This window comes from Mus pahari, chromosome 2 (genome assembly GCF_900095145.1).
Source record: "Mus pahari chromosome 2, PAHARI_EIJ_v1.1, whole genome shotgun sequence".
NCBI lineage: Eukaryota > Metazoa > Chordata > Mammalia > Rodentia > Muridae > Mus > Mus pahari.
This window is the reverse complement of record NC_034591.1, coordinates 56,761,256-56,773,924: the sequence shown is the minus strand read 5'-3', so window position 1 is coordinate 56,773,924 and position 12,669 is coordinate 56,761,256. Positions and strand designations below refer to the sequence as shown.

Below are 12,669 nucleotides of genomic sequence, written 5' to 3'. Positions count from 1 at the left end.
CTTGTCGCTATTTGATTGGTTGGCTCCTCCAGGTCTCCCTAGCTCATTGATCTATATTCCAGTCTATCATTTCTAGACCCTAGCACTCTATTGGTCCATTGCGACGCTCCGGCAGGAGGCGTTCCCCAATGACGTAAAAGACCCTCTCCGCCCACATTCCGAGGTCTAGGCGGAGACTTAGCGCGACTCTCCCTCTGGGGGCGGGACATGGATGAGAAAGGGACTTTTGATACGGTATAGATGGCAAGACGGGCGTTCGATTGGTCACTGACCTGGAAGGAGGCGGGGTCGCCTCTGGATCCAGGGGCAGAGCTCAAGAGCCCAAGGGAGTCTCAAAGTTTGTCTGGAGCCTTAGTGGGGAGTGGGCTTGTGGCGCGAGGACTTTCTTGGAATGAGCGCTGCCTTTTTGCCTTCCTTTTGGATGCACAGCCCGATTTAACCCCTGCACCTTCCGCCCGATCCCAGCAGGCTTGTCCTCCCCGGGGAGTCACAGATCTCCGAGGACACGGGTCGTGTAGCATTCGGCAGGGCTCTTCCGAGTTCCTGCTCCAGTGCATAAGATCCACGCGCGCACACGCCAAGCACACGGGGAGAGGCGTCTCACCGGTCCGCGGCGGCTCTGCGCGGTCCCCTCCTGCCTCAGCATCCTCGGCCCTGCGCGGCGCCCACCGCCATGGAGGTGCTGGAGAGCGGGGAGCAGAGCGTCCTGCAGTGGGACCGCAAGCTGAGCGAGCTGTCAGAGCCCGGAGAGACTGAGGCCCTCATGTACCACACGGTGAGGACCCGTGGTCCGGGAAAAGGGGGGTCGAGGGTGAGGAGAAAAGCGGGTTTTGTCACCAGCTGGGTCCTGGGAGGCAGCGTTTGGGAAGGGCATGGCTATATCAAGTGGTCTGCGGATGGGACTTTTCTTCTATGAACACATTAAGGCGCACAGCTGGAACCTTTAAACTTTCTTCCGAATAAGTGACCCTTTGTATTCCACAGCAGTTTATAGTGTTTTCCTGTCGGTAGCTCCATTTCCTATTGCTAACGGTACAGCAATGCTGGGAAGCGACGCGTTTTGAGAATAATGCCTCCGCCCAGTTACATTGATTTTTTTTTTTTTTTTGATGGTAAGGTTTGTAAAACACACACACACACACACACACACACACACACACTCCCAAAATTTGGACAAGCTAATGTAGTATTTTCTTCCCGTATGTTTTTTTGTCCCCACCCCATCCAGTTTCTTTACTTTCTTGTTTATATCTTTAAAATGTTCCCTAGTGTTAAAAGCCTTCCTTCTCCACTCGGGAAGGCGGCCGCCTCACTTGGCTGCTTCCTCCCTTTTTCAGGGGAAAATCTGAGGCAGTTGCTTGTTTCAGAGAGGCTCTGGGGGAGAGGTGGGACAGTTCACCAGTTCCTTCCCCGCAGGGACCTCTTTGGAGACTCAGCTGTCAGAAGCGTGAATCATTTAAAGATGTCACTTTCAGCTTTTTTTTTTTTTACAAGAGAAAATCTTGTTTGTGATAGCCCGTGCTGGTAATGTGGCTTTGTTCAGAACTCTTAGAAGTTGAGAGAGAGGGGTGGGGTGGGGTGCACTGAGGGACTGCTGGGGGACTGAGGTAAGAACAGGCTTGGCTGCATTTCTGTCTTCAGTGCTGTTAATGGGGTCAGTACCCGGATATTTGAAACTTTTTGCCTGCAGGCTCCACCTCTTTGGCCTTTGCTGCTGGCTGACTGTATTTTGGGAAAAGGGATGGGGCCTCCTGCTGCTTCCCACCAAAGCATTTGTGGTAGCTGAGAAGGTCTGGTTAAAAAAAGAAGCCATGTGTAGGGTTTAGAGGGAGTGGTGCTTCACTCAGGGGCAAAAGCCAGATGTTGAGTGGGATCCTGGTCATCTGGCCTTCGCCCACGGTCTATCCCGATGAAATCTCCTAGGTTGCGAGCCGGGTGTGCTTCATAGGTTTTGGAAAGACCCTGAGCCTTTCAGACCGTAGCTGGGGTTTATGTTTTGTTTTGTTTTATTTTATTTGTTTTAACTTTGGGGGCTCCAGATGTTTGCACTGATGCGAGCTGAAGCCATGAGCAGAGAGACAGCTCTCTCCTTGTTTTTCCAGCAGCAGCTCTCAGTAAAATGTCTTACGCAGCAGCCGCAAGGCCACAGCGTCAGGCCATCTTTCAGTGGGTGGGATAAAATGTGCAGACAGCCACATTGCTGGATCCTGAGAGATCCCAGGCAGGACTTTGAGATGAGTCCCTACCTGGGACCAGGAGGAACTTGAGGACAAAAGCTTGGCTTGTCTCCAGCCACCATCTTTACAGCCTCAGAGCTGGAGACCTTGCCTTCCTTTTGACAGTCACATCTTTAGGTTTTCTGTGTAAGGTAGTGAGGTGGGGTCGGTGGTTTTTTTTTTGTTTTTTTGTTTTTTTCTGACAATCCTCTGCTTTTCAACAACTATTATATGGTCTTCAGACAAGTGTCTCTCTTCTGAATAGCTCTCACATATACAACATGCCTCTCGTGGTGGCTGCCAATCATCAGTGTGTGTGTATGGATTACAACTGAAGGAAGCATAGATGGCTGGGTCATATGCCTCGGAACTGGGTCAAGTTTGGAAAAGATTGGTCCTTTTCCCAGCTAGCGCCTAAACTCAAGATATCTATGTTGCAGAACTACTGGTGCAGTTGGTCCATGATGGCGCCAGGCTGAATCCCCATGAGGACTGGTTTTTTTATTATGTTTTCATTCAAAGATATCCTTTCACTCCATATTTATCGAGTAACTTCCATGTGCCAAACACTCTTCCAAGCACTTGGGATCCATAATGAACAAAAATAGACCAATGCACATGACTGTGGGTAGTTTACTTTTTTTTTTTTTTTTGCATGTGTGTAGGAAAACAAACAAACAAACAAACAAACAAGAAATGATGACCGTAAAAGAGAGACACAGTATAGAACGGTCAACATTTTAAATGCAGAGGAAAAAAGAAGTAAAAGCAGACCGTGTCACCCTTGGTATCCACCCCAGGGTAAAGACCTCAAGGACAGAGGCTAGGATGGAGCTCTCTGTATGAGGGTTTGAGGGAAGGGACCGGTAGCTGGGGGAAGCGCCTGGGTACAGACAGGCTGTCAGAGGTGGGGTAGCTCAGGTGTGGTCTGTGTCTGTGACACCGGCTTCTATATTAGGTTACCCTGCCTTGGAGAGTCATTCTCTTTATAAATATGGGCTACTTCCAAGAGGCTGGTGCCTGGTTTTGGGATGGCCCAGGTACATTTTCTAAGTCGAGTGTGTTGAGAGGAGAATGGTGGGGGGGTGGGAAGCAGAGGAGATTGTCTTTGGGAAAAGTGCTAAGAGACATCATAGCTTACAGTCGGAACTCTCTTTGTGTGCTCCTGCCCTGGTGCAGCCTACCAGGCCGTCACCCTTGGTTGGAGGGTCTCTCTCTCCCTTTTTTTTTATAAACCATCTTTTGACTATCTATTATGCATATGTGCATGCGTACCTGTACACTCCTGGAAGCCAAAGTACAATCCTGGGTGTTGTTCCCCAGGTTCCATCCATGTTGTTTGAGGTAGAGTCTCCCGGTGGCCTGGAACTTGTCACGTAGGCTAGGATGATGGCCAGTGATCTACCCTTCCCTACCTCCCCTGTCCTGGGAGTACAAGCGTGAGACTCTAGGCCAGTTCTTGTTTTGTTTTTGTTTTTTGTTTTGTTTTGTTAATTATGGCTCTAGGGTTTGGACTTCAGTCCTTGGGCTAGGCAAGCACATTCTGGCCTGATCTCCAGATCTCTCCAGCACAACTGTCCCCATCTTGAAAACCTCAGTCATTTTGGGGGTAGGAACTCTACACTTTTATTTTGCAAGGGTTCCCTAAAATTATACTGGGGCCCTAGTAAAAGACAGTGTGTCGAATGCTTTCCTAAAATCCGGCTGTTTCCTCTCTTTTCGTCCCTTCTCTGTCTTTTTTTTTTTTTTTTTTACCCATGGGTCCCAGGGCTTGAACTCAGGTCTTCAGGTTTGTGCAGTTAAGTCCCTTTACCTGCTGAGCTATCTTGCTATTTAAGCCCATTTTCCCCTTTTAGTTTTGCTTTAAATATAAGAAGACTGAGGCTTCATGCTCTGGAGAATGTTGTGGGCTTTGAGCCTCCCAGGTAACTAGTAATGCAACCTGGATGCAAATTCAGATCTGCCTGACTCCAGAACCCTTTCCGCTCTGGGTTGAAAAATCCTGAGTTAAAGAGAAGTGTCTGATTAAAAGGTTGGGAGAGAATGATAGGGCTATAGAAACTGCTGAGTCCCCAAGCCACCCATGTTTAACTGGAGCTGCCAGTGTCTTCTGGAATCAGGCTCATTGTTTTAAGATGGGATTTAGCCAGCAACATATCTGACCACAAAAGCTCTTTTTTTATTGTTTTTATTATTTTTTTTATTTTTTTATGTTTTTATTTTTAGCAAACTTTTAACATGCTCACTTTCAAAAAAAGGAAAATGTCCAAGTTGCCCAAGGCTGGGATTTTTCTTTCTCAGATGTGTCTTGTGAGTGTGAAGAGCTATGCTTTTTTTTTTCTGTTTGGCTAGCTGTGGGGACTTCTGGGTCTTGAAGGCTCAAGGCTTAAGGGAGACAGTCAACAGAATAATAAAGCCCTTGACTAGGGTACATGTGGACTTGCTCAGCAGTTCCTGAATGACTAAAGCTTTGGGCTTCCTCTTGAGGCTTATATAAAGCCTTCTGAGTTTAAGGTGTGGGTCAGGAGGCCCTGGTTTCCAGCACTAGCACTGAAGTGAAGAAGTTGTGATTAAGGTGAGGAATGTTCTTTTAGTTCAACAAATAGTTTTTCTATGAAGGCTGCTGCTTCCAGACTGATCAAGCCTGAACAAGAGTTCAGAACCATGGCCGGCACAGAAGCGAGGACTTGTCTCCCAGGGCTGAGAAACCTTGCTCCTGTTTTGCGGGCATGCCTGCATGTAGGACTGTTCTGATGTTATATGAACCTGTAAGGTTCTACACAAATTAGATCCCTGGGAATTCTCAGTATAAAGGACAAAATAATCAGCACTCCATTAAAGCTCGGTACTCACGTTGCACAGTCTTTTTGTGCAGACACCAGGGAGCGGGATGCTTGGTGGGGCGGGATGCTTGGTGGAACGGGATGCTTGGTGGGGCGGGATTCCCAGGTTGAAGTCTGACCAAATCAATGCTTCCACCTTGTCTACCTTTCCTTTTCTCTTCTATCTGGCAAATAAAGGTTTTGTTAGTTTTTGCCACAATTCTGTTCATTTAAAAAGGAGTTCGTAGAAACTAGTCTATGCCAAGGTGTCCACAGATGTCTGCTTGTTTTGATGTAAAGGAGTTGCGGGTTACACTACTCGAATTTTCCATCTGGTCAGTTTCTAAGATGAAATGACTGGTCCCAGTTGTAGGGAGGGAGTTAAGGGAAGCTGATGGTATCCCAGGGGAAGCATCTGGCTTTCTCATCTGACTGACATTGTCTGCTGAGGAGCTGGTCCGTCTCATAGGCTGAGGGATTTGGTCTTCCTGCCAGCAGGTCCCGAGACTGGGGTGGTTCTGATGGGCAGTGAGGCCTTTGACTGGACATTCTCCCTTGGATGTCATTTCCTGTTGTTGCCCCCTGCAAAGTCCTGATGAGGAATCTGGGTCCTCATTGGATGGGAATGTCACTGTTTTTGGCCACCTGGCCTTCACCAGTTGAATAAGCGTTGAGTTCTAGCAGGATGGAGAAGTATAGTTTGTCTTCGAAGTCCTCGTTTGAGCTTCCTACATTTTTGTCCTTCTTTTTTCCTTTAAGTTTTCCCTGGTTCTCAGGTCCCAAGGAGAACTTGAGGCAGTAGCCAGGGAGTCTGTGCAGAGCACGTGGGGAATGGGGGAGGGGGGCAGGAGACACTGGGTGTGGTGCTGCTCCTGTAGAAGAAGGAGGCACTGCATCTGAATGAACAATCACAGTGCATGCAGCTATGTGTACCCAACTCACTCCACGTCCACAGATACAAGTATTTCTCATTTTGCAAGGGGCTAAGAAATGTAGCTCCATGTTTGGATGATCTCCTAGCTCCTCAGTGACCCAGTGGACTTTGGTTCCACCCATCCATGTTGGATGCCTGGTGGACACAGGGATTTTGGATGCTTTAGCCACAATATGACAGTATGTAGATGAAGAAGAAAGGTGGTTTCTTTCATGGGCCTCGTTTTTTGAGATGGGAGAGACTTTTCTTTACAAAGGGGTTTGCTTGTTTGTTTTACATTTATTTATTTATTGTGTGCACAAGTGTGTTCATGTGCATGTGTATGTGTGTGTGTGTGTGTGTGTGTGTGTGTGTATAATGTGTGTGATGTACATGTATGTGAACTACAGAGGCCAAAAGAGGATGTCAGGTCCTCTGAAGCTGGAGTTACAGGTGTATATGAGCCACCCAGTGTGGGTGCTGGGAACCGTACCCTAATCCTCCACAAGAGCCATCTCTCCAGCACCTCCCAAATTTTTTAATAGCTTCCCAGGTTTAGTTTATTTTTAGGATTGGGTCATACAGTCATTTCTAAATACACAGCTAATGAAGGGTGTAGTTTAACCCATATAAATGATATAAAAACCTGGTATTTGACAAGCTGTAAGCCTGGATTGGACAGGTTCTGAGCTCTTCTAACTTACACCCAATCCATAGGCCCCAGGTTACCTGCTGTTTGAGTCTTGCTCGGACTGATTCCATTCTACCAGCAGTCCTCGGGGTGCACTTCTCCTGGCCATATGCTCATGATCCATCTGGACTCATGGTGCCCTACTCCTTTCTCCATTACCTTCTTCTTCACCCTGTATTCCCAGGTCTCCTCTTTCTCTCTCTACTGCCTTATCACAGGTTCTAGCCCTTTATTAACCAATAGCTTTAAATTAGGGAGCAAAGTTTACACAACAAAGGCCAATGTATGTGAGAATTCACTGGTCTGGGGACAACCAGACCTTGGGATTCAGCCTTTAGCTTTTGAATAAATAGCAGCACCACTCCAGCCCCCAAAGGTGTAGGGTTGAAAGCACTGGCTTAGCTTGATCGGTTAGGGATGAAAGAGATACCAGAGGCCAGGTGTGATTGTTGGTATAATAGTCTGTCAAAAGTTTTGTTTGATTAACAAACAAAGGTGTGCCCCCCCCCCTCTCTCAAAGGTGGGACAGCAACTAGAAAAATGTTTTAAATGGATAATTATTAGCCATGCATGAGAACAAAAGAACAAGCCCGGAATCTATACCGCTCGCAAAGTCTAAGGATTGTTTAGGTGTGCTGTAAGTATCCAAGGAGGGACCCTTAGATCCTTAGAGTGGTAGGAAAGAAATCACGAAATACATACAACACTTGATCACGGAGCTAGGGTTAGAGATGTACAGGGAGGGAGCGTCCTGGTTCACTGCCTGGGACATGCAGAATTAACTATATTATCCAGACTCCCAGCATCAGAGCCCAGTAGGGGTATCTAGCAGGGCCAGTGATCTTTCTCTCCATGGAAGTTAAGAAGGCAAAAGTGATGCCTTCCATTCCAGGGCCACAGCAGGCTGGGAGCTGAAGGCCGTTTTCAAAGCTGCTTTTCTACTTGGGCATGGGACTGTTGAAATATTGACACGGATTTCCCACCACAGCCTGGCTCTCTGCTGACTTCTGTGGGGAATGGCCCTGAGGTCTTGCTGACCATTTGCTGGGGTCGAGCCTATGGCTGTAGGGTCCCAGTGAATGCCTCTGTTTCCTGCCCAGAGAACTGAGAGGAAATGACAAGACCTGTTGTTACCGTCTTTGAATTAACCTTGAGCCAATCCCTCCCTGCTCTCTGGATGTTCATCAGCTCTTCCAGATAAAAGTTCCAAGTGACCTTGTTTTTTTCCCTGGATGGAATTATATAGCTCTGGCATACATGGTGGGTTTTATATGAAGAATCTGAGACTTGGAGTCATAAAGGAGTTTGCCCCCTTGGAAGACAGACTTCTTGAGGTCAGATGTGCCTTCAGTTTCTCTGTACCCTTCTCTTTGCTAAGGTCGAGCATGAAATGTTAAGTAATCCATGATAGTTCCATGACACACAGTCATCCTGGAAAATGTACAAATGGAGTGATTTTGGCTCTTTTGTTGATATAGAACAATGTATATATACACACATTTTAAATCTGTATTGCCCCGAAGGCTTTTTAAGACAGGTGCATTTAGTGTGATAGGGACTCAGTGTGGCTCAGTGTCTTAGTTAGAATTTCTGTTGCTCAGATGAAACACTATGACCAAAGCAACTTGGGGAAGAAAGGGTTACTTGGCTTCCATATTATTGTTCATCACTGAACAAAGTCAGGACACGAACTCAAGCAGAGCAGGAACCTGGAGGCAGGAGCCAATCCATGAAGGGATGCTGCTTACTGGCTTGCTCCACGTGGCTTGCTCAGTTTGCTTTCTTATGGAAACCAGGACCACCAGCCCGGGGATGGCACCACCCAGAACAGGCTGGGCCCTCCCCATCAATCACTAATTAAGTGCCTAACAATTGGGTCTTAGGGAGGCATTTTCTCCATTGAGGTTCCCTCCTCTCAGGTCACTCTAGCTGGTGTCAGGCTGACAGAAACACCGGTATCCATATCTCTCTTTTTGTCCAGGGAATACAATGGGGGTGGAGCAGTTCTCTAAGAGCCCTGGCTTTCACCAGGGGTGGGAGTGGAGGTCGTATTGTGGGATGGGTGTGTCTTTGATCCAGGCCACTGGTTCTCTGGTGACCTTGGGCATGTTAGCTGGGTTTGTTTCTTTGCCTGCAATAGATGCATTTATTTTTACCCTGTGCTCTATGTCTTCAGTTTGAGGATGAGCTGCCCCAGCCCGGATAGTCTGATGTCATTCGGAAGGCAGAAGGCCATGTAATTATCTTCTCTTGTGCATCTGAATTCTTCTCTGGCCAGCTTCTATCTTCAGCTATAAACACAGGTTTCTGCCGTCCACACATGCTTGCCAGCTGCCCCTTCTCGATCATGTTTCTGTCTTGTTTATGGTCAGGGTTTTATTCCCCCCCCCGCCCACACACACACACAGAAGTAGTTATCAGCTGCAGCCTCCGTTTCTAAAGTTTTCATTCCTGCCTAGAGCCCCTGTGCTTTGGTTCCTATCACTGATTGTAGGGTTCGCCTGTCTCTCTCTAACTGCGAGTCCAACCATCTTTTCCCTGTGTTTACCTGCCCGAAACATTTGGCAACATTGACCATGGGTTTTGCCTTGCAACTGTTTTCTTTGAGACAGGGTCTTGCATTGTAGCACAGGCTGGCTTCTATTCAGTCTATATAGCTTGGGCTGGCCACACACTATCTTTTGGCAGCAGCTTGGTTTTACAGGCATGTGCTATCATGCCTGTTATAAGGGCCTTTGCCCAAGTCTCCACAACACTGAGGGGTCAGGGGTGATGGGCTTAGCGGTTTTTTTCTTTCCTCTTTCACTGACTTGTTAATTTTAAACGTGAGCATTTGATGCTTGGCTGTCATCTCTTTTTCTGACCTCCCCACCTCCTCTGTTGGCTGCAGCGTAACTGATTCTTCACGTCTCTTGTTTGTGACTGGAGAACGGCTCAGGCTGTCTAACCTTCACAATGTGTTCTTCTAACTAAGGAAAATGGAGGCTACTTTGACTCCTGCTATCAGGCGCCTTCCTTATCTCAGGGATGTTTGGTGACTCAGTAGTTCCCAGTATAAACCCATACAGCCTTCTCATGGGCCATTCCTGAGAAGCTGCTTCTGGATTCAATGTCACCCACCAGATACAGCCTGTGTTTTGTCTAGACTTCTGATACACTTTGACTAGGGAAATCCTTCATGAACTTGGGGTGGTGGTGGTGTGTAGAGCTGTTTGACTGTTTGGAAGGTCAGAGCAAAAGTCAGATCTTAGATCATGTCCCATACATTCTCAACTTGTACAGTCAGTTCATGTTAAATTGCCGGCTTTTGGGTTGTTTTCCCCTGATGTAATTTTTTTTATCTAAACTTAACTAGCATTATAGAAGAGCTTTGGTGGTGGTGGTGGTGGTGGTGGTGGAAGAGTTCAGATGGGTCCCTCTGGACTGCCCAGATCTCTATGGCCGGCCATTCCTTTGTAGTTGCATCTGTGGTAGGTAGCCCTCAGCTGGGGTTTGAGGCATTTTGATGTGGGAACACAGTGTATGCAGTTTGCCCCCAATCAAAGGTCTGCGTTTGTATTAAATGGGATGAATTCTATTTTGTACATTATGTCTTTGGGTACCTATCATTGAAAGCTGTTTGGTTGATTTTGGGGGTTTTGGGGTTTTCTGATACTGAATGCTCTAGTTCAGGTTGGCCCAAAACTCACTGAGTAGCCAACACCAAATCTTCCTGCCTCAGCCCCTCAAAGTATTAGAGTTACAGGTGTCAGTCACTACACCAGGCTAAAAGTCTCCTGCCTAAAGACAAAAACAGGTTACTTAACGCTGTAATGAAACCCATTGCTTTGCGTACTAACTTAATAATCTACTTTAAAAATAAAACCTACAGCAAACTTTAATTAAATGAGTTATTAAAAATAACAGCAATAATATTAAATTGATTGAGCTATTTCATTTGGACAACCCGAATGGTGAGCAGAGTGTTTGTGTTTATTTTTAGTTTTTGAGATAGAGTCTCTTTGTGCAGTCTAGGCTGGCCTTAGAGTCCTGGTCCTCTTGCCTCATGCTTCCGGGTGCTGGCATTCCATGCGCATGCTATACCGCCTGGATAATTTGTACTTTATAATGTGGAAATCTGCTTTCTGGTTTAAAAGTTGGCTGCAGTGAAACCTAGACAAAATAAAAAATGGAAAAAAAAAAAAAAAAAAAACCAGGGAGGTAGGAGACATTATTTTTTCTTACTAAGGAGAAAAGGCCTTTCAGACTTCTTGGCCAATAAGAAGTGTCTGGGGAGAAACAACCCGCAGTTTCCAAGTTGTCTGAGTGGAAAAAACTGGTTTGTAGCATTTTGTGCCTTGGAAATGTCTGAATAGTTTTTGTGTGAAGGGAAATTCCTTTTGGCTGAGAGAGAGCAAGCAGGCAGATTCAAACTGATAGGATGGTGTTTTTAGACAAGAGGAGGAAATGAGCTTTGTGGCAGGCAGAGCCCCCTCACTGGTCAATCCTGTTAACAGACATTCGGAAGCAGCCAGTCAGAGCCTTGCAAGGGCCCCCCATCCTCAAGGCCTTCCTCGCTTCCTGCTCTCACATCCTGGGGAAATAACAGTCTTAGCTGTATCTTCCTCCAATCTCAAGATCTCTGATCTCTCTCTCTCTCTCTCTCTCTCTCTCTCTCTCTCTGACTCTGACTCACACTCTGCCTCTGTTTCTCTGTCTGCCTCTGACTCACACTGCCTCTGTGTCTGTGTCTCTCTGTCTCTCTGTCTCTGCCTGTGTGTCTGTCTGTCTGTCTGTCTCTCCTCTCTCTTTTCCCCTCTCCCTCCCTTCCTTTCAAAGCCTGCCCCTGGAGGTAGGGTGACACCTGTATTGACCTTGCTTGCGCTTTCCCAGCTGAGTGGGAAGGAAGACAGGCAAGGAGGTCATTGAGTTACAAGTCATTAAATACCTGGAATGTGTTTTGCAGCAGAGCTGAGTTCGGGCTCTTTTTGCAGCGTGGGGAGTGGAATGACAAATGAAAGGGAGGGAGAGCTGAGGAATTCTTTACGTAGAGTGTGGTACTGAGCAGAAACAGTTCCCCAGCCTTCAGAGAGTGCAGCACAATAAATAAAACTGGAGTTGAATCTGGGAATCCTAAGTAGCTTGTTTTAGAAAGGGGCTTCAGACTACAGGTCTCTCCGCTACCCATCCCCCAAGTGTTCGAATTACAGATATGCACCATCACCTCCCCCCCCCCCACCATAGTTTTAAGAAAAGGGGCTCTGTTAGGGAGTGTTGGGAGCTAGTTCACGATTATGAAAGGTTTGCACATTCTTTCTGTGAACAGGAAGGCTGATAATAAGAGAAGGACCGACGTCGGAATGAATGTATTCGAGGAAGGAAACTTAGAAAGTGGCTAAAGAGATAAGCTAGAGAAGATGGAGCCGATGAAATGACCTGCTGGCCGGCAAGTTCATCCTGCTGCAGGAGCATGTGAGGCCTGAGACTACAGAGAGACTAGAAACCAGATCTGGGGACTTGGTGGCTTTAGGGGAGAAAGAGTCAGAGTATGGAGACTTCCCGTCCCCTGTGTCAGCCGGCTGAGTTGACTTTGACCTAGAATGGAAATGTTTAGAGAGCACATGAGTTTGGTGGGAAGATAGTAAGCTCATTTTCAGACGTGGTGACAGACGTATCTGTGGAATATTCAGGATTGAAGTTAAAAAAAAAAAAAGCAGTTGGAAAATTGTGTCTGGAGTTCTGGAGAGAGGTTCCGACTGGGGACTTAAAGTGGGGTGTTGGGAGTTCGGTGTTTTGTAGTGAAGCTAGGGGTCCGTATATAAAAATCCAGGCAGCCCTGGTGAGAGGAAGCGGAGGAGTAGAAGGAGAATGGAGCACTGTCATGGCAGAGGAATGTGCTGGTAGAACTCAGGAAGAACGGGCAGAGAGAGGCAGAAAGTGAGCACACCTTTGCAGGATCCCAAAGAGGGACGAGATGCTGGGGAGTGGTCAAGGTGAGGAAGACCCTGCAGCTGACTACCGAGCCTTGGGGGGATGGGTTTGCCTACT

At 47.0% G+C, this 12,669-nt stretch overlaps 1 protein-coding gene across 2 annotated transcripts in view; it reads left to right on the top strand.

The window, feature by feature from the left end:
• Positions 1 to 317: 317 nt before the first annotated feature.
• Positions 318 to 12,669, top strand: part of Creb3l2 (cAMP responsive element binding protein 3 like 2) — a 109,435-nt gene continuing 97,083 nt past the window's right edge. For both annotated transcript variants that reach the window (XM_021190251.2, XM_029535693.1), the window contains exon 1: positions 318 to 775. In XM_021190251.2, the coding sequence (XP_021045910.1) occupies positions 674 to 775 (102 nt within the window). In that variant the 5' untranslated portion in view covers positions 318 to 673. The remainder of the gene's footprint in view (positions 776 to 12,669) is intronic.